The following is a 27,793-nucleotide window of genomic DNA, read 5'->3' as shown; positions in this document are numbered from 1 at the left end:
TGGGAGTAAAGCAGTGCCCTCTGCTACAGATAAGAAGACTTAAAAGGTTGTACTTCCTGTGCAGTCGTGCAATGTTTTGGCAAAAGAAACCACATAAAGACAGGCGCTTGGGTAGCTCAGGCGGCTAAGCATCCTACTCTTGATCTCAGCTCAGGTCTTGAACTCAGAGTCGTGAGTTCAAGCCTTACGTTGGACCCCACGCTGAGCTTAGTAAAAAAAAAGAAAGAAAAAGAAAAGAAACTACATAAAGGTTTGAATAACATCATCCTAAAGCTGATTAATCAAGACTGGGGTAAGGGTTAGAGAGAGCTGTTCACCTCAGCCGCCAGGAGGAAGAGCACAGAACATGCCCCCAGGCCAGGAGAGGGGGCAAGCCCATTCAGAGCAAGCAAGGAGGGTGCCAAGGTTATAAAGTGGACCTGTGCAAGCAGTATAGTTAAGCGAGAATTCATTCCAGAAAAAAAGAGAGGGAGGGAAGATTAATTGAGTACAGAAATCAGAATAACCCTGATTCTCAGGGTTATTTCAGAAATCAGAAATTGAGTAATAGAGAACAGAAATCAGCAGAGCTAAAATAGAACAGTTTCTTGCCTACAGAGGAGGGGGTTCTGGGAATCCTATCTGGGGTGAAATGCCAGCTGCTAAGCTTGGAAATGACTGGCTCAAACGAATCTCCTCACCTGGCTGATGTCTGAGTCTTTACTAATATTCTCTAGATTATCACTTCCAGATGCTTTGGTGGTATCCAAAAAGCACCTCTCCCCCATGCTTGCCACCCCCTCGACCTGATTTAGGATTTCCATCTTTGGCTTCAAATCCAGGTGGCACAGGCAATGCTCCCTTGACAACCCACTGACACCTTTCCTAAAAGAGAGGATGACCCACCCAGCCAGGCTAGCGCTGACCACCCCCCACCCAGGCCCCACCTGCCCCCACCTGTACTGCTGTAGAAGGCCAGTTTAGTGGTGGTGTGGAATTCTTGAATGAGGAACTGGGAGAGCGAGATCCGTTCATCCGTCTTTAAGGAGTCGTTGCCCTTTTTCCAGTACAGCATGAGGTCATCCTCCGTGTAGGCATCTGAAAAGACAGGAGACAGCATCAGGCGCAGGTACGAGGGGGTGGGAAGCCAGGCCTGTCTGTGGTGCTCCGCAGGGGGCAGCTCCACATCTCCCACCTGAACTATTGAGTTGGGAGTAAGAGAGGTGAATAAACAAGCCGCAGTTTAGATGAAGCAAAACAACATTTTTAAAAAGACAAATAAGGGTGCCTGGGGGGCTCAGTGCGTTAAGCCTCTGCCTTCAGCTCAGGTCATGATCTCAGGATCCCGGGATCAAGTCCCCTCAGGATCCTGGGATCAAGTCCTGCATCCTGCTCTCTGCTCAGCAGGAAGCCTGCTTCCTCCTCTCTCTCTCTGCCTGCCTCTCTGCCTACTTGTGATCTCTCTCTGTCAAATAAATAAATAAAATCTTAAAAAAAAAAAAAAGACAAATGAATTCTCCCTAGTCTTCCAGAAGTCATCAGAGCAAAGCCCTCGAGCCTCAATGCTCCTAATTCCTGCAAAAGTGTTCACCCCACAATGTAACCTGCCATTTATTAAGTTAACACGAATGAATCTGCTATACCCTTATAGAGCAGAAATGGTGAAATTGTGGCAAAACTGCCTTAGCTAGGCTGATTTAGCCCTTTCTTTTCTCCTTCCGAAGCATGGTAATGCATCCGTTGATGGCGAATATCTTTAAATACTCAAGGTAAAGGGACTGTGTTCTAACAAGAAAGGACTCACAAAGTGATGCAAGAGAACACAAGGCCCTTCTCTGCAGGCTTCCAGTTGCTCCTACCCAGGGTAAAATCACAGAGATTCCCTCAGAAGGACCACACCCTCTGGCGCTGCCACGCCCTTGACCCTCACCCACTTTAGTGGGCACACACGGGACTCCAGCTGAGCAAACCTACCAGCAGCCTGGACAGACCTGAGGCAAAAACCTAACAGCGGCCACTCCAGCCTGCCCACGTGTTCAACAGTTGTTCTGGAGCTCCCTGATGCCCTATTTTATTCCTCTGTTTTATTCTATATCTTACCCTTGACCCGTGTGAGGATTGGTTTTACGTATCCACTTGGCTGGGCTGGAGCACCCAGTTATTCAATCGAACACTAATCTAGGTGTTGCTCTGAAGATGCTTGGTAGACCAGATGCCTACAATCGGTTCACTTGAAGTAAAGGAGATGATCCTTTTTCTGATCTGATCAGTTGAAAAGCTTTAAGAGCAGATTTGAGGTTTCCCCAAGAAGAAGAAATTCTGCAAGTGGAAGGCAGGCTCAGGTCCCACCCGGGGGTTCCCAGCTTGCTCTTCCGACCAGCACAGACTTGCCTCGCCAGCTCCCATGCTCGCACAATTCCTTGCCCTTAATATCTCTTACTGTGTATCTCCAATATTCTGTTTCTCTGTGCATCCTACCTGATGCAGCCTGGAATGCACATTCCCGATGGAGCTAGCTGGGTGTGCTAGGGAAAGCAAGGGACTGGAGCCAATGAGTTAAGTCCTTAGAGCTATGTCCTCAGGCCAGTTATGTCCCTCCATGTAGAATGGAAATAATAGTAACCTTCTCCTGGGAGCTGCTGAGGGTGAAATGACTGCAGGTGGGAAGCCACTATGTGGTGGGTAGTTCAGTTTCTCCCTTGGTCCTGGGATTTATTACTCCCTTTTTCCACATTCAGTGCCCTATGCAGGTGTCCATTTGACCTCTGCATCAACATGCCTGCCCTCCTCCACCCCAGATGACTTGGGCCAGGAGATCGCTGACTCACTGCCACAAATGCAGGTAGGCTACAAAGGTGCCCTGGGCCAAAGAGATTCCTCCCTAGGGCTTGGTCACCAGCCAGGAAGGGCCAGTGGGTGGGTGCTGGTATTCGCTTGGGAGGAGTGGACAGTTGGAATTATGGGAGAGTCCAGACTGTGCCCATCAAAGGAAGTATTTGGGCAAAGACTGAAAAACAGAGCAGTGGTGTAGAGACCTGGAGATGCAAGCAAGTAGTTCTTGACGCTGCCTCAGCCTTGCTTTTCCCAGAGCTTGGCTCTTAACCTGGGCAGAGCATCCATGTGTGCAAGGGTCCTGAGGCCCCTCAGTTGTGCCTGAGGCTCTCAAGGGCCACCTGCGCTCACCTGGGCAATTCCCACAGGCAATTGTTACAAACATGTTTTTGGCATGAAATCTCTTCTTCAACAGAAATCTTTTTCAGAGGAATAATAAAAACAGATCAAAATGAGCTCATACATTGGACACCAGGTAGAAATAGCTGCACATGGAGACCCAGATTTGCTGAGCCCTCTACCACCACCCCCCAAGCTATTGCCCAGGTTCCCACAGAACCAAGTTTAAAACCATTACCTTAGCACCATTAAAAGGATCTATTATAGGAATGGAGGTTTTAGCCCCAAATTTGCTCCTGATTTTCAAAATTACTCTGCACTTAGCTTTAATCTAAAAAAATCACTGAAAACAATCACTAGCCATGAATGAGGGGACTATGCTGTTCCTGCTAACTGAGAGCGGTGTTGGGAATTACTTGGGTTTTGTGGGCTTCTGTCTGGGACAGTCTACTCACAGCTTTCAATCTCAAGGGAGCACGTTTGTGTGTCCAGGGGAAATCGGCTGAAGTCCATGTTGCACATTGCAGTCACTGTAACCCTACAAGCAAAAAGACAAAAATTCAAAATTTCGGAGGCTGCAAAATACAAATGCAGAATGATAAACAGAAAAGGACTGTGCTTCCTTCTGGTAGAACTGCCTCCTTATAATTTATAAACAAGGTGTCAAGATTTAGATAAGTAGCTTAGGTATGATAAAGTCATCATAGTACTCAGGGTTCTATGTTTAACTCCAGAGTGTCTCTACCAACTTCTATCATCTTCAACCATATTAACGGTATTAACATATTGACGTATAAGCATATTAATGATATTAACGATATACGATCTCAATCGATATAAAAATGTGAAATTAAAAACTCCTATGATATTGTTTCTTAGAAGAAACCATAGGAGTATATATTGTTTTTGGTTTTAGATAAATTCAATTTTTTTCTTCTTTTATTGATTTTACCCATATTTAATATTTGTATTCAACATATCAGAAATAATATGAATGAAACACTTCTGGCAGTGGCCAAATGGGGAACTTTTTGTTTTTTTGCAAAGTTGCTATTTTTTTTTTTTTTTTTTTTTATTTATTTGACAGAACACAAGTAGGCAGAGGCAGGCAGAGAGAGAGGAGGAAGCAGGCTCCCTGCTGAGCAGAGAGCCCGATGTGGGACTCGATCCCAGGACCCTGAGATCATGACCTGAGCCGAAGGCAGCGGCTTAACCCACTGAGCCACCCAGGCGCCCGCAAAGTTGCTATTTTTATATTGATAATAATATCTCCTACTGGGCATCGGTGTTTTTAGTGGATAATTCCACGGAGATCATAATAATGAAAAAACACTGAAACCTTTTTTGTACCAGCATACAAACACTTCCTGGCATCTGGTGGTTTTGTTTCAGAGTTTACATGGGAAAATGGGCTTCTGCATCAAAGGGAAAACAAACACAGATCATTAGTCACAGACGAAAGATCGCCCATCCCATGGGGAATCTCATGGCAGGACATGATTAAGAGTTATTGGCTGATACTGAACAAACTATTTTTCCTTCAACCACACACACACACACACACACAAAATTGCTATGTATAAGTTGTAGAAACTGTCTGGATGATTCATGGCCAAAAGGAAAAAAAAAATCACTTTTAATTAAAATGAAAATTTCAAGGGAAAGAGCTTTCTTGAAACTGAATTATAAAATATCTGCTTTATTTTCCCCATTCCAGTTGGGTATGGAATAGTTGTATTCTCAAAGGGATTTTCTATTGCTGGCAGCTGGGTAGCCTTATCTCCTCTGGAAATCCTGATAAACAGGGTGTCTTGAGTAGAGAGGAGTCAGGATAGCAGCTGACTTGGAACACCTAATGGGTGGACTTCCATTTCTACTATGCCTAATGGCATCCCCAACAAGAAACAAACTAGAAACTAAGTTTGGTGACTTAGAGCTAATGAAATCTCAAATGCAGGAAGATTTTGCTATCCACAAAAGGACTGAATGTCTCTTCTCTTTGTATCAGAAACAGATATTTTTAGAATCACAGATACCAGACTGGTTCTTTGCACCCTGACTTGATATTTTTTCAACCTGTAACTCACATACCACACATTAAACAAGCACAGTTTGTGATTTAATCCGTACTATGTTTATATTTGTTTCTCCGTATCTCATTAAATTGATTTATTGGGGAGCACCTGGGTGGCTCAGTCGGGTAAGTGTCCCGTCTTGATTTCAGCTCAGGTCCTGATCTTAGGGTAGTGAGATCGAGCCCCTCGTTGGGCTTTGTGCTGGCATGAAGCCTGCTTAAGATTCTCTCTCTTTCCCTCTACTTCTGCTCCCCTCCATTTTTTTTTTTTTTTTTAATTCATTGGCTCTTCCCTTGTCTTGGATGGAAACTTGGCACACCCTGTGATTTTTTTTTTTTTGCTTATGTTTCAAGTAATGTCAAAACCCTTGTAGGTAACAAAGCATGTCTCAATTCAAAAATGAAAAGAATTTGGTCCAAGATATTAAGCAGCACTTCAAAGTTGATTCACATTAAGACTTCCACTCCTCCTCCTGGCTAAGTTATGAAGTTGACATTTGAGTGGTCAATTCCTGCCCATCTCTGCTCAGGCAGAAGTGACGGGAGGCAGGACAATTCCTTGGTAGGTGGCTTCGTGCTCTCTTCTTGACGCTCTCTGGTAACCATGCTCTACATGGTTGAAGCTGATTCCTTACTTTCCTGGGTTCTTCATTTCCCCTGCTGGACCCCTCCAGGCTTCAGGGCTGTCTTAACCAGTCTCAACTCCCCACGCTGGCTCTTGGTTTACCCACCTGCTGTCCCTTCTACACACACCCAACTATTCCCAGCAACCCGGGGATACAGACTGGCCCCACCACACCCTCAGGGTGTTTAGATGGCTCTTCTCTTGCTCTCCGACTGCACAACATCCCCCCCTGGTAGGCACACATGTTCCAAGCTCTTGGAGAAATGCCAGGAAAGGCTCATGCCCACAGCTCTCTCCCAAGAACAATCTTACAAATCTTTTCCTCAGCCCGCAATCAAGGACTCTTTTTTTTTTTTTTTCCACTTAAAACAAACCTATGATTTTATTTGTGATGAAAAATCAAAGCATCTGTTTTTAGCCACAAGGGGGCTCATGGACAACTTTGATTCTGAACACACAGGAGATTTTCCACTTCCTTGCTTCTTATGTAGCGCCTCTGTGATCACAAGCAGCGTGTGCTGGGCTAGACTTCATCTGGCTCAGGATTTTATAAGAAATAGGAAATCATACTTAAATTATAAGTGTATGGGATTTATAACAGAAAGTATCACATAGGGGCACCTGGGTGGCTCAGTTGGCTAAGCGACTGCCTTCGGCTCAGGTCATGATCCTGGAGTCTCCGAATCGAGTCCCACATCAGGCTCCCAGCTCAGCCAGGAGTCTGCTTCTCCCTCTGACCCTCGCCCCTCTCATGCTCTCTCTCACTCTCTCTCAAGTAAATAAATAAAATCTTTTTTTTTTTTAAGTATCACATAGATTATTTTACTTGTGACTCATATGTTCTACATCCTTTTATCAGCCATGTTTATAGCAAGCATACATCCACCCCAGCCAACCAGTTGTTAAACATTCACCAGCACACCAGTGATCACATGCCTTATGGTCTAGTCTTTTGTGTCCCTGGTAGTGCCATCAGGTTGTGATGTTTTGTGGGTGGTTTTGGAGTTGTAGGATGCCTCGACAGCCTGCCTCAGATGGGAGGACTCCAGGAAGAACCACCTCAACACGGCTGGGGGAAGGGATTTTACGTCCTTGACCCTCCTGAGCACTTCTATGGCAGAAGGCATCTCAAGCTATGGGGAGGAAAACCCCATACCTCCACTCTGTGTCTAGTAACTAATTGTTTAGATCCCAAGCCAGAGTGAGTCCTGAGGGATCATCATAAATATTCCTTTGGAGGGTGGAGGCAGAAATTCAGCTTCAACGCTGCCCTCTTTGACTCAAAAGATACACCATGCTCCTGTCCAGGCATCCCTTACTTAGACACTGGTATATGGATTCATCTTTACCGGAACAAAGTCTTTAAAACTGAAATGCACCAGGGCACCTGGGGGGCTCAGTCTGTTAAGCATCTGCCTTCAGCTCAGGTCATGGTCCCAGGGTCCTGGGATCGAGTCCTCTGTCGGGTTCTCAGCACAGCGGGGAGTCTGCTTCTCCCTCTCCCCTCCCCCTACTCATGCTCCCTCTCACTATCTACACCCCCTGAATAAATAAATAAAATCTTAAAAAAACTGAAATGCACCATGAGCACAGCACAGGAGGAGTAAATCACAACAAACAGAGCCCCTTCTCCATGAAGGCCTGCGGCTCATCTGAACGCGTCCTCCCCAGTGGGACCATGAGTTCCTAAACCATGAGTTTCTAAAGCTGGCCGAGCAGTAAACGCCAGGCTGTGGCACCTGTGTTGAAGGAACGCTTCCCCAGGTCAGTGATAAATCAGCACTTGAACATTTCCAAGGTCTCTGAACTCCTAAGAAAAAAGGCCTATATTCTTCCTATGTTAAAAGTGATGCTCAGAAGACCATTCAAAGTCATAAAGCGGCCCAACTTGTGGTGAGAAAGGATAGCAAACATGCCTGTGGCTGGCGCGGTAAGGAAAGAGAATTTCTTTTAGCCCAAGTTCTAAGGTATACCTGAAAGATGGGAATTGAGACATCTAAGGAGGCAAGTCTTTCAGAAGAACACATTATCTATTTCGCTGCCTCCCACTAGAGGCCAAATAAATACAACTCAATAAAACTTGGATCGAAGTTTTTAAATTAAAATATAACCTGCAGGGTAAGGCATAAATCATAAGCATCAGCTTGCAAAATTTCCACAAATGTGTTTTTGAGACTAAATAATTTTTTACAGTTTTTTTCTCCCGCATAAAATAGCTTTCCCTTGACGTAGGGAACGTGGTGCCTCCTGAGACGTTATATACTTGCTATCTGGTGGTGGGTATGAAGCAGGGCATGGACTTCATGGAGCACTGGGTGTTACCCGAAAACAATGAATCATGAAACACTACATCAAAAACTAATGATGTATGGCGACTAATAGAACACAATTTAAAAAAATGTAAAAAGTAAAAATAAAAAGAAGAAAACCAAAACAACCACCACCAAAAAAACTAGCCATTCAAAGCCAAAAAGCAAAACTGCCCTTGCAGGTAGAGGAACGCTCTGCTTTCCCGCCCTGCTTCAGGAGCGAGAGGACCTCCAGGAAAAGAGGCAGCCTTACCGCAGGCTGTAGAGCACGGTCCCGTCGGGCTGCACCCGCAGCATGACATTGTCCGTGGTGGTGTCGTGGATGAAGGAACGCTTGGAATGCACGAAAAACATGTCTGGGACCCAGATCTTCTTCACTAGCCGGCCGTCAAACGTCATGCTGAGGTTGTTGGTGCTGGGGAAGGACAGCCTCTCGTCCTTCCAGTAGTGTCTCAGGTAGAGGGTCATCGTGAAGTCCTGGAGGGGAGGGGCAGAGAGGGGAACCACACACAGTGAAACTACTGGGTGTCAGCAGGATCCTGGGCACCCCATGGAGCCGTCACCCAGCTGGGGATGAAACCGCAGAGACATAGAGGTCTTGCCTCCGGTCCCTGGGGTTTGCTGCGGTAAGAGGACTGCAGGGGAGGGACTCAGCCAGACGCTTCTAGCAAAATCCATGTCCCTGAGTCCCAACCCATCCCCTGGCATCTGTCTCCACCCTGACAAGGTGCTGCTGCCAGCACTGCTGACCCTCAGTGTGTTGGGGGGGTGTAGGAGGAAGGGAGGGCTAGATGAGCACCCCAGCTTCTTGGCCCCTCAGCTGAGATAGCCTGAAGCTATGTTCTTTGCTGATTCTCAGAGTTTTCCTAATGGGACTGAGATTCACAGCAGTGACCGGCTTGAGGACACGGGACTTTTCCCTTCCTCCCCATCCCTGTCTCACCTTGCCCTACGCTCTTCGTGGGTTTTGGGGGATCATCCCCCAAATAAACTACTTGTGCTAGAATGCTTCTCTCAAGTCTGCCTTTTGGAGACCCCCAGACTATGTGAGGCTGTAACCAGTCCTGTAAGTCAGGGAGTTGTAGAACATTCCATTTTCCCACCTAAACCCACTGAAGAGGGAAAAAAAAAAAAAAAAGGACCCTTTTCAGCAGTTCTGCATTTCAACAGCCAGATACAGGATCTCCAGTTGTGGAATATCTGGCTACATGACTGCAACCTTGGATCCTACTGTCTGTTGGAGAGCTTTTGCCCAGAGTACACATGCCAGGGGAAAGAGCCTAGGCACTGAAGGGAGATCAACTTTGGCATCCAGCTCTGTGTCATACCAACTGGAGGCTTTTGGCAAGTGTCTTTTTTTTTTTTATGATCAGTAGACACCTTTATTTCGTACAATCACTTCTTTTATACCTTCTACTTTGTTTTTTTTCTTTTTGTTTTTGATTGGCAAGTGTCTTCACCTTCCTCGCCCAACTGTAAAATGAGTGTGGGCATTCCCACGGCTCGGGGAGTTGTGAGACCCTGTGAATTCAGGCGTGTCGACCTCCCGGCCCAGCACAGGCCCCGTGTGACTCCACGTGCTCACAGCCCCGGCCACAGAGGCGCTTACCATGTCGACTTCTGAGATGCTGTCCAGGCTCTCCACCTGCACATCCACACCCACAGGAATGGCCGGACCTGCAAATGGGGCATGGCAAGACATTGATCCCTTTTGCTTGCATTTTTACTACAGGCAGGAAGAGCATCCCCCCTGGAACCCGTTTCCTCCGCTTCCTGCCGGATTTGAAGGTTTGGCGTCCCCACATGTCAAGCTGAAGTGAAACCAGAAATCAGAGGTTTGAATCCTGGGGCTGGTTCCCTGGAATATTCCAACAAAGAGCTTTTGTTTGTTTGTTTTTAAGTTTTTTGTCTGAATCATTCAGGTGATTCTAAGGAGAAGGTTTCTATGAAACTTTCTTCTCTGGTTACACGTGCTCATGGAAAGCTACAGGGGATGACCTAGCTCAAAGCTGGGTCTGATCTGAGGAGTGACTCCTAGCACGGGGTCGTCCGCACTGTTCTTTATATCTGCCTCCTGATTCTGTCATGGAAGTCAATGCCTCTGTCTGGCCCTGAGGCACCCAGAACCAAAGCCACAGGCAGGCCATTCGCCAAGCCTACAGATTTGTATCTTCACCGCATGACAGAGTCGCTTGCAAGGGAAATGTGAGGCATCAGGGTGGCCTGGAAACATTAGAATCTTTTTTTTTTTTTTTTTCCATTTCTAGGCCACGAAAACATAATATTCATCAAAAGAAGGAAAGCATTATCAAGGGAATAGATTGCTGCCCCTTCCCCCGCTGGATGTGGGCAAGCATGGGCCACACTTGGATTATCCTAGATGGAGGCAGGTTTGGATCCAACAGCAACAGGTTACAGATTTGATAGTGACTCCCTTCTAGAACCTGTTTATTCTTTGGGTGAATGCGGCTGGGAGAAATAAAAACATGAGGACGATTTCTGAAACAAATATTTTATTCCAGGAAGAAACCCATATGGATGAAAACCCTATTTGACACAGAAGGGGCTGAAATCTGCCAGCTGCAGGCTAAGCAGACAGCCCTCTGCACTAGATCATTATTTTCTCAAGCTATTTTCATTTAATTAAACCCAGCAGACCGCAGTCTGCCCTCGGATTGACACCCGAGTTCCGTCTGCCAGCTCCCAGATGAGCGCAAATTTTGTCCAAGGTTGTTATTTCAGAGCATTTTCAGGAGGCAGCTTTGGGCTGCGGTGGCCCAGTCTTCCCCTGGCCCTTCCCACAGCCAGCTGCTGACCTCACCGATCCCCAGCCTTCCTTGTCAGGAGCAGCGGCCTGAGGAGAGCTCAGCTAGCTTGCCTGGAAATGGGCAGGGCTGGGCAGGGACGATATCCAGAAGACCTGTGGGCTCCATCTTGGCCCCCAAGCATAATGGAGGCACCTGATTGGGGGAGAACAAAGCATGTGTGGTCCCTTGGTTTGGCCTCTACCCGTGGACAGTCGGACAGACCCCACCATGAGTGTTTGTCTCATACCTCCAAAGCCGGGCCTCATGCTGAAATCATGGTCATCTATCCTCAGAAGCTGCTCTGACTTGGTCAGTGGCGATTTGGTGATATCAGGGCTTCGCTTCAGAATGGGGCTGCCAAGGCGGGGAGAAACAGGTTCATCACAGATTCCAATCAAGACAGATAAAAAAAAATTTTTTTTCAGCCAGATTCGATTGTGACAGGTTTGGTGGGTTGTGTTATTTCTCCTTTTATAAGCTATTGGATAGCCTTGCCTCCTCTCTCCAGCTTTCTGGATTAATGAGCTCACCCGGCAGGTCCAAGACCGGGTTTAGAATCATAACTGAGGGGCTTTAAAAAGTGTCAATGCCCAGAGCCCACCTCAGAGATTTGGATATGGCTGTTCTGGGAATAGGGCCTGGCAGTTGGCATTTATAAAAGGCTTCCCAGATTATTTTATTATTTATTTATTTATTTTAAGATTTTTATTTATTTATTTGAGAGAGAGAGAGAGAGAGCACATGAGAGAGAGCATGAGTGGGTGGTCGGGGGAGAGGGAGAAGTAGGCTCCCTGATAAGCAGGGAGCCCAATGTGGGACTCAATCTCAGGGTCCTGGGATCACGACCTAAGTCTAAGGCAGACACTTAACCCATTGAGCCAAAAGCTTCCCAGATGATTTTAATGTGTAGCTAAGGCTGAGAAATGCTGGTCCTGTCCTTACTAAGTCCTTACTAAGAAGTCTAAACTCCCCCAAAGCACTTCAGCCATTCTGGGAGAGTTCGAGCTGGAGGGCAGAGACAATGGGTGTGGGCAGAGCTTGGCACCCTTGACCTCTGTTGGCCCATTCTGAAGAAAGAGTTTGGACCTGCCCTTGGATACCCACCATCCTTGTTCCACGGGAAGTAGCTTCTTGTTCTTCTGCTGCCGCATGGCACCGATGGCCGTTTTTATTTATTTTTTATTTTTTCCGGAAGAGGTGATCTATTTACAGGGGCGGACAATTTTAGGAAAGGAAATGGAGTGGAAAATTGACATCCTGTCTTTGTTTTCAACTACCCCGTTCCCCATCCACAGGTACCTCTCTGAACGACTTCTTGTCTCTGTCCAGACTTTCTTGGAGATACAACTACAAATATATGTTCTTAGTTCTCCCCTTTTTAAAATCCAAATTTTTTAAAAGATTTTATTTATTTATTTGACAGAGAGAGATCACAAGTAGGCAGAGAGGCAGGCAGAGAGAGAGACAGAGGAGGAAGCAGGCTCCCCGCTGAGCAGAGAGCCCGATGCAGGACTCGATCCCAGGACCCCGGGATCATGACCTGAGCCGAAGGCAGCGGCTTAACCCCCTGAGCCACCCAGGCGCCCTTAAAATCCAAATTTAATGTATTATATAAATGCTCCTACTTTTTCTTCTTTTATTTAAATATACTTCAGCTTTTTTCCCATATGTAAATATCCCAAGCCTCTTATTCTGTTTTATACCGTGTCATGTTCCCTACATGGATACACCGTAACTCATGTGACCATTCTCTACGGGTGGAAATTTGGGTTGTTTCTAGTCTTCTGCTATTACAAACGAAGCTGCAGTGGCCTTGGACGGTCTTCATTCACCTACCTGCACCAGCTCTAGAATCCACAGAAATCACTGACTACCTTCCCAGCTCCCCCTTATGCTAACACCAGCGTTCTCTTCAGGCTACCACCACACATACCTCCTTTCCCCTGGATTCAATAGCTTCCTTGTTCAAACCTAGGTTCCTGAGCTTCCCTTTTCCTCTGATGTTTCTGATTCAGTGGGTCTGGGCTGTGGCTCAAGAATCTGCACCTGTAAGACTTTCCCAGATGCCACCGATGCCACTGGTCTGGAGACAACACTTTGAGAGTCACCGCTCTGGATCCTTTTGTCCTCGGTATACACAGTTTCCTCCCTTATAACTACCTCAGTCCACCTTTATGTCCTTGCTATCTTCTTTCTTGAAGAAACCTTTCATCATTTTGGTGGGGGTGGGAGTGGGGGTGAGGGGAACCTGTCTGAGAGACAGAGAAACCCTGACACTGCCTACTCTGTGCCTTTAGGCAGCTTGTTCCCTGAGACTCGGTTTCCTCAACCAATAGAAGGTAAAGTCCTGTGACCTGACAAGGAGTGTGAGGAGTAAATGAGATCATGTGCACAGAAGTACTCTTCAGACTCTAAAGGATACCCCAATGGACGGAGCCACTGTCATTACTGAACCGACAAGGAAGTTTCCTTTTGAGGTAAGGAAATTACTGCAAAGGAAGCAGTCCAGGGAAAGAATCTGAACTAGTGAGCCAGGGCCAAGCTATGCTGCTTGTGGATGTAGGAGAGGAAGACGCTGGGGACTTGAAGAGGACAAAAACTGTTCCTGTCACCTCTCACAACCTCTTTCCCCCAGCGGGACTGGGAGCCCCGCCATCTTTTCCTTTCCAGTTTCCCCTCCTCTGGTCCCCCACCTTCTGCCTCCTGCTCCTTGGCCAGGGGTGGGGGTCGCTGCTGAAAGTCACCACAGCTCAGGTGTGGGGAAGAGACATCTTTAGAATTGTGTGCATGCATTTACCGTCATGCCTGTCTTACTTGTTGACATCTTTGTGTACTTCTGGTCGTTGTTTCTGTCTACGATGAAAATTAACACAGAGATGTGCTGGAGGCAGTCTAGATACTCAGATCAACAAAGCACCCCTCACTCTTCAGATCTCCTTCCAATATAGTCAGAATAAAATGTGAAAGAACATAACAAAACTATGAAGCTTCAGTGCATTAATTTAGCCTTTTGATGAGCATTTCCCCAGTACCCACAGGAGCAGGGATTTGGAGAATTAATTACTTAGAACCACTGGTCTGAGGAGGTCTGCCTTAAAATATCTGCCCTATTAGTTCACCCTGACTTGAAACTGATGCCATTCTTAACTTGGGTCTGCCACAAACCTGTTACTACAGAGAGTAACACATTGCCAGGCGAAGTGCACTGCTTGGGCATCCTTGCTCTCTGGCTTGTGAATTCAGCCAAATGGGCACTGGCAGGAGATGACAGAGCAGGACATTTATTCCTCATTCTCTTCCTGCTTCAATCTCTGGGAATAGCAACGTGTCGCTCTGTGATTACAGATAATCACAGTATCTTCAATAGGCTCCAATAACACTGTTTCCCCTCTGGGACCGAGGGTAGTCATGGCTTCCCACTGGTCCTTGTCCTTAAGGACATTGGCATCAGGCATTCCCTGAACCTTGCCCACAGCTCAACGAGTAGTCCCTTTATTCAACTATCCATTAAGCCCTTTTGAGTACAATGCTGTTTTCTGCCAGGACTCGACTGAGGCACTCACATCAGGACTGATGCATAAGGATGACGTCATCTGTAGCAAAGAGTCGCAGAGGCAGGAGCTGGGCAGGAGCAGGTCCCAGGAATGGGTCCAAGAGTGGGGAAGGGCTAAGAGTGCAGGGAGCGCTGTCTGGGCTACAGGCCATCACAGCTGATGGTCAGCAGGGGCAGGATGAGATCACAGGCCACCAGGGGCAGAGTCTTGTTTATCTTTAGCACCTCATACACTGCTGGGCCCCTGTGGGCTCGCAACACATGTTGGTGGAATGAAGGAAAGAATTAGCCCCCTTGATGGGCATCTGAAAAGGGAAGCAGGGGAAGTCGAAAGAAGGGCTTGGGATAGAAATTGATCTTGACCCAGTTCTTTCTTTGGCTTCCGGCCAGCCTGCAACAGACACGGGCTCTGAGACGCCACTGCCTCTCCCATCGTGACGCTTAGACTGTAGCCTAGAAAAGACTCATAAGATCCTTAAAGTCTTTCTCACTGATGTTGTTTATTATTTTTAAATAACCTTTTTTATAAAACTTATACACCCATGTTAAATTTATAAAGTAGATTTAAATATAAAGGAGAAAATAAAAACGACTCAGAAACCATCTTTGCCACCTGCATATACCCTTGTCCTCTGAAAGAGAGAGAACAAGAGAAAGAGAAGACACTGTAACCTGCTTTTAAACTCAAGTTATGATATATCATGAAATATTTTACATGGCATTGGCATCTTTTTACCAACCAGGCGTATGATAATTAATTTTTTTTAAGTAGGCTCTGCACTCAGTGTGGGGCTCGAACTCACAACCCCCAGATAAAGGGTTACGTGCTCTACTGACTGAGCCAGCCAGGGGCCCCTGATTGTTAGTCTTGAAATGAAGTATGGCACACAGCTGGTAATAAGAATAAGAAACACTGCTTGAATAGGACACTGCTTGAATAGCACAGGTATTGTGCTAACTTAGATTACACAGTAGGCTTTATTATTATCCCCATTTCAGGGGTGCCTGGCTGGCTCAGTGGGTTAAAGCCTCTGCCTTCAGCTCAGGTCATGATCCCGGGGTCCTCGGATTGAGCCCTGCATCAGGCTCTCTGCTCAGCGGGGAGCCTTCTCCCCCCCCCACCCCGCCTGCCTCTCTGCCTACTTGTGATCTCTGTCTGTCAAATAAATAAATAAAATCTTAAAAATAAAGAAAATATTATTATCCCCATTTTATACATGAGGAAACTAAGACAAAGGGGATCCGAATAACTTGTAAACATGATGGATTCGGGAGTCAAATCCAGAGGGTCCGGCTCCAAGTGTTGGAAGCAAGGTTGGCCACGGTGCCCCATTGAAAGATTTGGTTTCCATTGCCCAGAATTTGGGTTAGATATAGAAGGTCCAAGCTTATCTTTCCCCCTCTCATAGGAGTTAACATGGACCTTACACAAAACTGATGCTCACTTATTTATTGAATGAGTCTCTGGGAAGTTATGAAGAAAATATAGACATGCCCAAGTTATGATGATATAGGTTGACATTTGAGACAGTTTTTTGGGCTGAACAGAGGGTGTACATTTTTTGAACCACCCATGTCCATCTTATCCTCTTGGACAGAATGAAAAGTTCTGACCTACAATACATCTTGATGTTTCCTTGTTATAGTTCCTGGTCAACTTGTATGTGGATAATGTTTTCGCAAGACCCCTCTCAGAACTCTCTCAGAGGTTGGATAGAACAGGGATGGGAACCTGAGGTGAGCCAAGGGGTCTGCGGCAGTCTCCCTCACTTCGCTGATAGCAGAACGCCTGATAAGTTACACTTCACTCTGCTGATTATGTCATCTCTGAGAAGACAGAGAACTTAATTTGGATGAGGAAGGGATTTTTTCAACCAGCTAATGAAAACAACCTTTTTTTCATGGCATTGGTAATCATCACATCTACATAAAAACTTCTTTCCAGCCTCAGCTCCCACTCTGTCCCCCACGTCGTGCAGTTGCCCATTACCCCTCTATGCTTTTTGTTCCTGCCGTCCCATCTGTCTGGAAAGTCTTTGCCACCATTCTTCATACGTCTTCTTACCCAGACAATGCCTTGCATGCCCAGATCAAATGCCTCCTCCTCCTGGAAGAATTCCCAGGTTTCCCCCCCTTCCCACCAAAGTCAATACTTCCCCTCTGCCTTTATTAGAATATGCACCAGCTCCTCTGTGTGTGTGTGTGTGTGTGTGTGTGTGTGTGTGTGAGGGGAGGAAGCTTTTGACCACTTCTTGCACTTCACCATGAACTCTACCAGGGAGGGACTCTACCTCGTGTACCTCTATAGCCCCAGCTCCTCGCTGTGTGCAGAACTCAGATTTCACAAAAATACATAGAAAATACGGAGGGAGAAGCATAAACCCAAGGGGACATTCTGAAGAATCAAATGGTTCTGTGAGAAATGTGCGAAGGAGGTCAAGGTTTAAATGAGGGACACAAGAAAGGTGCTCAAGACAAGCAGCTTTCCTTAAAAGTGTATCCTGAGTCAGGGGAGTGTGCAGAGGGAAATACTCTGTTTGGAAGAGAGCGGGCAATGTTAGCCAATGATTAAGGTAAGGCTGAGCCTCTGCTAACAGAATTAAGTCTCCATCAAAGAGACTGGCCTCTGCATTGGGAAGGGAGCAGTGAAAAGAACTTAGTTACTGCCCAGAATAGTGAAAATGCTGGCATGAGATCACCTAACTCAGGGTTTCTCAGCCCGACTACACTTTGGGGTCACCCAAGAAACTTAAAACCTCCCAGGCCACACCCCATACCGGGAGTGGGAGACCCAGCTATCAAGAGCTGTCAAACCTCCTCGGTCAATGTTAAGAACCACTGTTCTAATTTTTGTTTAAGTGGAACTCAAGCCTACAGATCCAGATGAATCACAGCTCAGGAAATTTAAGGATTCTGCAGTAGAGAAAAATCTGGAAAATAAGAGAGAGTTCAGAGAACTGGGGACAAGAGATTGACAAAGAAGAAAAAAAAGTATCATGAAAGCTGCTGAATTAAGCTCCAAGATGATTCCTGGCCACATCCTAGAACTTTGATTACAAAGACAACTTGTGTCCCATCCTGTCGATGGCATGAAACCAGTTAGGGCTCAGACAGAGTGAAACATCCTACACTATCTCCTTTCCTTGGGCAGGGATGGTGGTGGTGGTGGTGCTGTTTACTCTCTAATTGGCAGATCCGCAGAGTGTCCCCAGATGCTGTGCATGGTGTAACTGTCCTCCAGGCAGAGACGAGCCTTAAGGACTGTCTAGTGGGATGAGGGTCTGTGCGGGAGCTTCCTATCTGCGCCCATCACAAGATGGCAGAGGTGAGGCCCCGGGCCCTTAGAGGTTCACTGAGCTTTATGGCAGTCAAGCCCTTTCCCATACTTTGGCTCACACAGTCCTTATAATAACCCTAAGGTGACAGACCTAACTGACTCCCCTTTACAGATGAAACAGACTTGAGAATGTGCAGTGACTTATCCCCAGTCATGGGGTATGTGGTAGCTCTAGGTCCAAAAGCCAGGGCCCCATGCCGTTTGGATCCACCATCACCCCATTGAGCTTAGGAGCTTTGGTGATACATTCTTGGGGTTGCCTATCACTGTTCCTGCCCAAGCCAGAACATCCACGGAAATCCTCAAAGACACACATCCTGGGCCCCTTATTGCCTTATGGGAACATACATTGAGGGCTAGGATGGCAAGCCGAGTAAGGGCTTGGTGGTGGGGTGTTACCTGGCTGTTTTATATGGGTGGCCAGGGAACACATCCCTGAAAGTGGCAATCAGACAGAGGCCTGAAGAACGTGAGGGAACCACATGCTGAGGTTACCTAAGAGTGCTCCTGGCAGAGGCCGGGCAGGGACAGAGGCTGGGGGCAGGGGGACGGGGTGCTGCTCAGTTGTGGCAGGAGCAGCAAGCCGGCCAGTGTGGCGATGGAAGGGAGGTCGGAGAGGAAGGCGGGAGCCAGACCAGCTGAGTTTGCTCTGCGGCCCACGTAAGACTGAACACGGGGCTACCCTCCAGTGTCATCCTGAGTCAGGCCACTATGATATTTTGTATACTTTTTAATATTTTAAAAATATGTTTATATTTTTTATTTCGTATATTTTGTATACTGAGGACATTTTGTATATTTGAGACAATGACCTGATACAGCAGGAAGGACACCCGTCAGTGAAGAGGAAGGCGCTCTGCCTCAGGCCCCAAGTTTCCTAGCTGATGAGAGAATACAATACATTTCTTTTATTTTTTCTAAACGTTTTTTTTTTTGTAATTTTGTATATTTATTTGACAGAGAGAGCGCGCGCGCATAAACAAGAGGAGTGGCAGGCAGAGGGAGAGGGCAAAACAGGCTTCCCGATGAGCTGGGAGAAGGCAAAACAGGCTTCCCGATGAGCCTGATGTGGGCTCAATCCCAGGACCCTGGGATCACGACCTGAGCTGAAGGCAGAGGCTTAACCATCTGAGCCACTGGCATCCCAACACGTTCCTGCTTTCTGTCTGTTTCTGATAACTCTGCTGTGAAATAAGGGGTTGGGCCGTGGGGGAGCTTGGAGACCTTTTAAGCCTTTTCCAGAAGGCATCCCCTCTATGGTACTAGAGGTAACCTACAGCTCTAGCCTCGTGGGTGGATGGCAGTGTGGGAAGGGTCTGTCCATTGGCAGAGCCCCACAGATATGGTTTTGGTTTCTTCCAGACCCACCAGCACAGGCTGTGTGTGAGTGAGTGTGTGTGCATGTGTGCATTTAATCTTTATTTACCTAATAAGGATGTTACCCTAATGTTATTTATATTATATTTATATTTCTTGAATTGCTACAGAGGTTGTGCATTTTCCCACATAGCGAATAAGTATTTTATATTTTCTTTTGGGTGTAAATACTTCATTTCTTTTGATTTCTTACTAAGCTGGATTTTTGAAGAAGTAACCAATAATCTGCTTTTCAAACCAGAATGCTGGGTTTGGTTTGTATGTAATGGGTATGTAATGGGTAATTTTATGTGTCACCTTTGCTTGGCCATGGTACGTAGTTTCTGATTAAACACCAGTCTGTTTAAACAAGATGTTGCACTGAGGGTTTTTGTTATGTTTTGTTTATTTGCTTTAGTTTTTATTGAGAGACAGAGAGAGAGAGAGCGCGCGCATGCATGCAGTGGGGGAGGGACAGCAGGAGAGGGAGAGAGAAGCTTAAGCAGGATCCCTGTCCAGTGTGGAACCTGATGTGAGCTGGATCCCATGACCCTGAGATCATGACCTCAGACAAAATCAAGAGTCAGATGCTTAACAGACTGAATCACCCATGTGCCCTGAAGTGAGGTATTTTAAAAGATGTGATTAACATTTACATCAGTGGATTTTAAGCAAAGCAGATTGATTTTCATTGGGTGGGTCTCATCCAATCAGAGAGAAAAGAGATCAATTGATTGATCAATCAATCCAATCATAAGAGAAAAGGCTGAGATCCTCTGAGGAAGAGGGAATTCTGCCACTAGATCGCCTTCAGACTTGAGCTGCAGCCTCAACTCCTGTTGCTGTACAGTTAATCTTACTCCCTCCTCTCTCTCCATACATGTATATTACACCACATCTGTGTCACGCAATGTATCTATGCAACACTGTATATACAGATAGATACATATTACAAGCAGCCTGGTGGTTCTGTTTCTCTGGAGAACCCTAACACAGGGTGTGAGCACTCCTTGACGCTGGAGGTCAGCACACCTGTGGGAGACCTGAGCTGCCTGGAACCAAAAGATATCAGGCTGGTGCGGGTGGGACCAGCCCAACTTCAGTGTGGCTTCTGATGCTATCGCCAAGTCCTATCTCGGGCTCATTTGATCAAGCTTTCTTCTTGCCACCATGACTGATCCCACCAACCTGGTGGGTCCTTAGTACAAACACCCAAGATGCTATCGCCCTCCATGGGGTCAAAAGGGCACAGGAAGACCATGTTTGTTTCCTTACTTCTCAGGTAAAATCTTGACCTAGATCATCTCTTTTATCTTCTACATATGTCCCAACATAAATTCCACATGTGTTCCCATTTGAAGAAGACACTGGATTACTTTCTTTTAATTTAAAGCTCTAATTTTTTCCCCACCTATTCTCTTTATCAGAAATCTCAGATTGTATTTTTCCCATTTATTATAGTTCTTTAACTATTTTCTGACTCATAAAAATCTGTCCCTAATTCCAATGCTGCCTTCTTTATGAGCAACCTGTGTTTAGTGATCATATTCTATTCACTATATACCTATGTGCCTTTGGACATGTTAGACTCTCAGTAAATGTCTTTTGAGTTCCCACAACTAATTAAATATACCAGCTTTTTAAAAACCAAAACCAAAAAAGCAAGCAAACAAAGAGTTTGTTTGTCAAGGAGAGAGCCCACAACGTATTTTGGTAAATGAAGTTACTGAATGAACTTCTTTATCTTCCTCACCTCCTACCTTCCTTTGTGATGGTGAGGGGAGGGCCCTGGACGCGGAGAAATGAGAGGTGTGGAATTCTGAGGGGATGCTGCATAATCTTGTAATAAGCGTTACATGTTTTGGGGCCCTTCTCTTCTTATCCTTAAGTGATGGGATTTCTAAGGTCCTTGAAATTCTGACATTCTGTAAAAATTATTTCATTAATGTGTGTCACCCCCATAAACTGTCAACATCTCAAGTGATTGCCATTGCCTCCCAAGCCCTGGGCACAGTGCCGGAAATGTAGTGAGTACATATTTGTTGGATGAATGAAGTATAGGAATAGCATGAGTTGGGACTCACTCATTTATTTATGCTTAACATTTCTCGAGTATCAACCATGTAACAGATATGGTCCTTGAACTTGGGGTGACAAGGATAAAGGTACAGGTTGAGCCCTTGTTATGGACTGGACTGTGCCACCCACCCCCCAGTTCATATGTTAAAGCCCTAAATCCCAGTGTGACTGTTTTGAGTGATTGGTTGGTAAGGAGCTAATTAAGTTTAAATGAGATCATAAGGGGACACCTGGGTGGCTCAGTTAGTTGAGCGTCTGCCTTGGGCTTGGGTCACGATCCCAGCGTCCTGAGATTGAGCCCCGCATCAGACTCCCTGCTCAGTGGGGAGCCTGCTTCTCCCTCTGCCCTCCACCCTGCTTGTAGCTCACTCACTCTCTCACTCTCTCTCTCTCTCTGACAAATAAATAAATAGAATCTTTAAAATAAATAAATAAATAAATAAGATCATAAGAATTGGGCTCTGATCCAATAGGGCTGGTGTCCTTACAAGAAGAGGAAGAGACACTAGAGATACCCTCTCCACCCCTCTTGGCAAGCACCTAGGAAGGGTCATTTGAGGACCCAGTAAGAAGGGGGCTGTCTATAAGCCAGGAAGAAAGCCTTCATCAGAAACAGAATTTGCGGGGCGCCTGGGTGGCTCAGTGGTTAAAGCCTCTGCCTTTGGCTCAGGTCATGATCCCAGGGTCCCAGGATCGAGCCTCACTTCGGGCTCTCTGCTCAGCAGGGAGCCTGCCTCCTCCTTCTCTTTCTCTCTGCCTACTTGTGATCTGTCTGTCAAATAAATAAAAATCTTTTTTTTTTAAGATTTTATTTATTTATTTATTTGACAGAGAGAAATCACAAGTAGTTGGAGAGGCAGACAGAGAGCGATAGAGGGAAGCAGGCTCCCCGCTGAGCAGAGAGCCCGATGCGGGACTCGATCCCAGCACCCTGAGATCATGACCTGAGCTGAAGGCAGCGGCTTAAACCACTGAGCCACCCAGGCGCCCCAAATAAATAAAAATCTTAAAAAAAAAAAAAAGAAAGAAAGAAACAATTTGCTGGCACGTTGACCATGGACTAGCCTCCAGACCTGTGATAGAATCACTGTTTATTGCTTAAGCCATAAAGTGGTGGTAATTTGTCATGGCAGCTCGAGCAGACTAGTACAGCCCTCAAGGAGCTCATAGTCTAGAAGCTGCAGCAGATGAGGAGTGAGCACTAATGCGGAGAGATTAGTCCTCTGAGATGGAATGGATTGGGGGGGGGGGGGGTTGCTATGGAAGCTCAGAAGTAAGTTGCCCAGTTGAGACTGAGAGGTGGGAGGTGGGGGCAACAAAGTCTCCTCAGAGAATGTAATGTGTCTGGGAAGCACTGAGGCACCCAAAGAAATGAGAAGGAGAAAGAGGAGAGGGAAGGCTGTCATGAGCACGGGGAGCCGCCACAGACCTCAGGAAACCTTCAGGCTGAATGGCAGGTCATACCTGGGCAAGACCCAGCAGCCCAAAGAAGAGAATCAAAAGTTCAAGCAAACCATCTGGAGAAGGGAGGGACAAGATGAAGAGAAAACACAACTTAGGAGAAAATCAAATTCCTAGATACTTCAGGCAGTCAGAGACCCAGTTCACAATCCAGTGGCTTGTGTTCGTCAGGATAGGGATTTGACAGCAAGTATCTCCTGTATCATCATCATCATTGCCTTTCTACCACCTTCCCCCTTCAGCACGTGCACCCGCTAGGTCTCTGCTGGCCTGAGAACTCCTGCCCGGCTTTCTCTCTCACCCTCATCAGTCACAGCCTTTCCATTCACTGCTGAGTTTCTTGTACGAGTTACCTATACCCACCCCATCTTCTCCTGGCTCTTCAACCCACTGTCACTCTTCTCTGAGGTCCTCAGGGGCTCTTAGCTGCTATGTCTTTGTGTGATCTGACCCTAGTGTCACTCCCTCCCTCTGGAAACCCTTGATGCTTCGAGGGAATGCCTCTCTAGTCTGTGAGTCTCTTGAGGGCAAAATCTGTATTTGCTTTAGGCATTGGGGAAGCGCCCATTGCCGGTGTGGTGCCGGCCTTCAGACAAGCATTTGGCAACTGTCGAATAAATAACTCTCTTGACATCTTTGACACCTCCCCATTCCAGTCATACACCTATTTCTCTGGTCCTTCTTTTCCAGCGTCCCTCACCGAGGAAGGCTTCTTCCGCCATCCTCTCCTTAACTGTTGCTGTTCCCGAAGGTTCTGTCCTTGATCCTGTTCTTCTTTCATGCGACTTGCTCTCTTTGGGTCGCTTCTTCCACCCCCAACTACGATGACTTCTGTTAGATCTACGTCTCTAAGCCCATTTCCCTCCTGAGCTGCAGACCTGTAGGCCTCCAACTGGACAGCTCTCTCTTCACATCTTGGGCAAACACCCTCAGGTCCACGTGTTCATAACGAACGCCTCTTTCCCCCTACATCTGCTCCCCATCCTGCCTTGCTTTCCCTGACACTGCCTTCTATGAGGTCACACAATCCGGATACCTGCTAGTCTTCCACCTGATCGAATTCTGACAATCTAGCTCCTTAAAGCTCTTACATCCATCTCCCCTAGTCCTGTTCTTTCCACCCATACCCCACTTGAGGCTTTCACCCTCTCTCACCTGGGTTATGGCATAGGCTGTGGGCAACTTTCTCTACGTCCCTTCTAGCACCCTTCCCATCCTTCTATGCTACTGCCACCAGTGTGCGCTCTCCAAATTGGACATCAGCTGAAGCTATGCAGACCCGCTTCACCTTCCGAATACACCAGAGTGCCTTAACGTGACAAAGCAAGTATGAGAATGAAACTTGCAACTTCTGGTAGACCAGCTGGCCCTCCTAGAGCGTGAGCTGGCATTTGCCCGAGGGTTTGTGGTGTAGACAGGCTATACCTCCATTCTTCCAGGGAGGAGGGAGAGACAATAACTATTGATCCATTCTAGAAACCTTGCCCAATGCCCTTGCATTTTGATATTTACCAAGCATGATTTGTGAGGAAAATCCCACTGAATGTGCCTCCCATGGAGAGCTTGGGAAACAGCTCTTGAGTTATTTGCCAGGGTGGAGACTAGAATGAGGCAGGTAAGGAACAAAACCTAAGGAGGAATCCCCTCGGGACCATGCACGCACCTTCTTAAATTCTGCACAGTGGGTACCTCACGGGCCTCACCCCGTTGCGTGCACGTGTTCACTGTGCTTCACATTTCATTAGTAGAAACTATGAAGAGAAGCCTGCATACAAATTACCAGCAGTTTATGAGTTGAGAATCTGGAAGAAATTAAGTGAGCCCTTGAAAAATGAAGGCTACATAAAAATAAAACTTAACCTGGCGGGGGATGTGTAAGTTGGGTCCACTGTTTCTGGAAAGCCATTTGGCTAAATATATCTGGAGCTTTAAAGTTCTCGTGCAGTTTGACCCAGTATACTTCCAGGAGTCTATTCTAATTAAAAAACCCTATATATGGGGCACCTGGGTGGCTCAGTGGCCACAGCCACTGCCTTTGGCTCAGGTCATGATTTCAGGGTCCTGGGATTGAGCCCTGCATCAGGCTCTCTGCTTAGCCGGGAGCCTGTTTCCTCCTCTCTCTCTGCCTGCCACTCTGTCTACTTGTGGTCTCTGTCTGTTAAATAAATAAGTAAAATCTTAAAAAAAAAATCACATATGTAAGGGTTCCTGGCTGGGTCAGTTAAGCATGTGACTCTTGACCTCAGGATTGTGAGTTCAAGCACTTTATGGGGTCATATAGCTTATTTTTAAAAAAGAAAATCCTATATGTAGACAACTATTCTCATGTACAAAGATATTCATGTATAATATTTATAATAACAAAGGAAGCAACTCAATGTCCAAAAGCAGAGGAAACTGCTTAAATGGTGCTAAATTATGTATTATTATGCATCATAATGCAGTCATTGAAATGATAATTATGTAGGCTATAAATAAGTAAACATGCAAAGTCATATTAAGTAACTTGAGGTTATAAATGTAACTATATGTATAGAATAGTCCCAAACTAGTTAATACTCAATATGTGCTTAGACAAAAAGAGTAAAAGAAAATACACAACCATGTTAACAATGTTAACACCCATAAATTTTTGGGTGGGGGGATTATGGGTGAATTTTGTGTTTTTAATACACTGATCCCATTTTTTAAAAATTTAAAATTATAATAGTCATATATGAATTTCATCATAAAAAATGAAAGTTTTATAAGTAATTTTTTAAATTTAATTTTTTAAAGATTTATTTATTTGAGGGGGTGACAGAGGAGAGGGAGATTCTCTAAGACTCCTCTAAGTGTGGAAACCAACCTGGGGCTAGATCCCCCCTACCTGATCCTGGGACCTTGAGATCATGACCTGGGCCAAAGCCAAGAGTCAGATGCTTAACTGACCATGCTACCCAGGTGCAAATAATTTTTTTTTTTAAGAAAATCTATTTCACTCTCTGGGACTTCTCTTCATCATTGGTGTTCACCAATAGGTCGCCACTCCAGCTCGGTTTAGGAGAGAGGCTGAGAAGTTCTTGGTGACAACCAATAGGGTTTGTCGCTGCGGTTGCTCTTAGTCCTCCAGAGCACATTTGATTCAGATAATCTCTGTGGCTGTACCGCTCCAAAAATTCCCGTTTGCCCAAGCAACCTGAGAGTCTGAGGGAACCAGGGCATGTGGCTTGTACTCAGCAGTCCCCCTCCGTGTCCAGGACTTCCCACAGTCCCCTGATATTTGAGCTCCTGGTTATGTGATGTCGTTAAAACATCCTGGAGTGCTGTGCGCCATCGCTGGCTGTCCGGGAGCCCATGTGTGAAGGGCTCTCAAAACCCAGGAGGGGGGCACTGAAGAGTCAGACTCCCAGTCCTGTCACTAGCCCTGATCTGCAGAAAGCTACACTTCCATTCACACTAATTGATATTTCGGACCTCTGTTCATATTTCTGTCCAGAGATAACGAGACCTGAAGCTGAATTTGGACCTAAAGCTGATAAAGAACTGAGAATCAAGAATGCCCTGACTACCTCTCTCTCCTCATCCGTAAAGAGGTAGAGCTGGATCAGGTTTCCTCCAACGGTGCTATTTCACTGACGAATGTGGGGCTAGCAGGCGTGCGGCTGTGCACTGCCATCAGTTAGTGACCGGGGCTGTCATCAGAGCCACCTGAGTGAGTCCAGGTGCCAAAGGGGCCGTCCACCTCTGCCCCCACTGCCTCCTCGGACCCCGGTATGGCTGGGGGTTACACGTACCATTGACAACGAGCAAGCAACTGGTCTGCAGGCAGGTCCGTCCCTGCACCTCCCCATTTATTAGTAAGGGACAATCAATTGACCCCATCTAGCCATACAGCTTGAAGAAAGCTGCCTTGTTTTCTTTTAAAAGACATCAAAAGAGATCCAGATCCACAAATGTACCAGAAATAATTAGAACGAAAATCATTCTCACTAATCAAAGACCCCATTGGTTATTTGAGAATTTGCAGATTTGTCCCAACCTAGGAGGCAGACATCAAATAATTGCCCTTAACTTTTTAAAATGAGGTGACTATATTCTTTTTTCTGGAGTCTTTTGCGTAAGACAATTCATAAGAGATTCGCAATGCCAGCACTCTATCTAATCTAACATCATTAAAAACAACATAATTCCAACTTCCTAAAAGGGAGGGAGCAGGAGAACAAAGGGAAAAGGTGGAGAAGGGCACCCACGTAAAACACCGTATGTTGGAATTGCCTCAGGGCAATACCGCGAGCGCTATCCCCAGAAGTCCACTCACCTGCCTTTCTTAGACATCTCGTGTACTTCTCTTCGTCCATGCACTTTGCTTTCAGTGGCCCAAACCCATCCCCACCACAAAATGAAGACTCCAACTTTCATATTCTGGACAGCCAGCATGGGTTTCCAAATGCAAATGGTTCTCTCAAAAAAACAGCAAAAAGGAAAATGATGTTCTTTTCTCTTTTAAGACATTATTGGTCTGTTCATTAATTCCAAGGATGTTTACTCATGCAAAAAAAAAAAAAAAAAAAAATCAAGCCACAGTATGTAATCTGGAGAGCAGGAGAAAGCAATTTCCACTAAACCTATAAATCCTCCTACGTCAGATGTCAGGGATTTTCTGAACTGAGGTTGAAGTCCTGTGTTCCTGTTGAACAATTATTTCGGCTGGTCTAAATTAGCTCATCATCAGATGTGGCGAATATGTTAGTAAAGATCTATATTTTCTGGTCCAATGAATAGGAGGAAAATGGACCAAAGCAATTTCCAAAATGAGAAATGCTTAGAGGTACTGACTGCTTCATATGCCAAGTTAATGAGCTCCTCCCTGGATCTATTTTAAGCTTCCAGCCATTATTATTTGCTTTAGCTGAGGGCTGGATTTGCACAGCTCCCTGCCCCCATTCCTGCCTCTGCTGAATCCACAACAGCCTGGGTCTTCCTACCTGGGCAGGTTGTCTATAGGGCTGAGGTTGGGAGGGCTAGGTGGGGAAGAGGATTTTTTGTTTTTGTTTTGCACA

At 46.1% G+C, this 27,793-nt stretch overlaps 1 protein-coding gene across 1 annotated transcript in view; it reads right to left on the bottom strand.

Annotated features, from left to right (window-relative positions):
* The window catches only part of GABRR1 (gamma-aminobutyric acid type A receptor subunit rho1), a 33,399-nt gene extending 5,887 nt beyond the window's left edge, over positions 1-27,512 (bottom strand). Inside the window, exons 1-6 of the mRNA XM_059176327.1 lie at positions 27,052-27,512; positions 11,213-11,319; positions 9,768-9,835; positions 8,412-8,635; positions 3,606-3,688; positions 937-1,077 (exon numbers count right to left, since the gene is read on the bottom strand). Coding sequence (XP_059032310.1) covers positions 937-1,077; positions 3,606-3,688; positions 8,412-8,635; positions 9,768-9,835; positions 11,213-11,319; positions 27,052-27,170 — 742 coding nt within the window. The 5' untranslated portion in view covers positions 27,171-27,512. The remainder of the gene's footprint in view (positions 1-936; positions 1,078-3,605; positions 3,689-8,411; positions 8,636-9,767; positions 9,836-11,212; positions 11,320-27,051) is intronic.
* Positions 27,513-27,793: the final 281 nt, after the last annotated feature.

Source organism: Mustela lutreola, chromosome 6 (genome assembly GCF_030435805.1).
Source record: "Mustela lutreola isolate mMusLut2 chromosome 6, mMusLut2.pri, whole genome shotgun sequence".
Classification (NCBI taxonomy): domain Eukaryota; kingdom Metazoa; phylum Chordata; class Mammalia; order Carnivora; family Mustelidae; genus Mustela; species Mustela lutreola.
The sequence above is the reverse complement of the archived record's forward strand: the minus strand, read 5'-3'. Positions and strand labels throughout refer to the sequence as shown.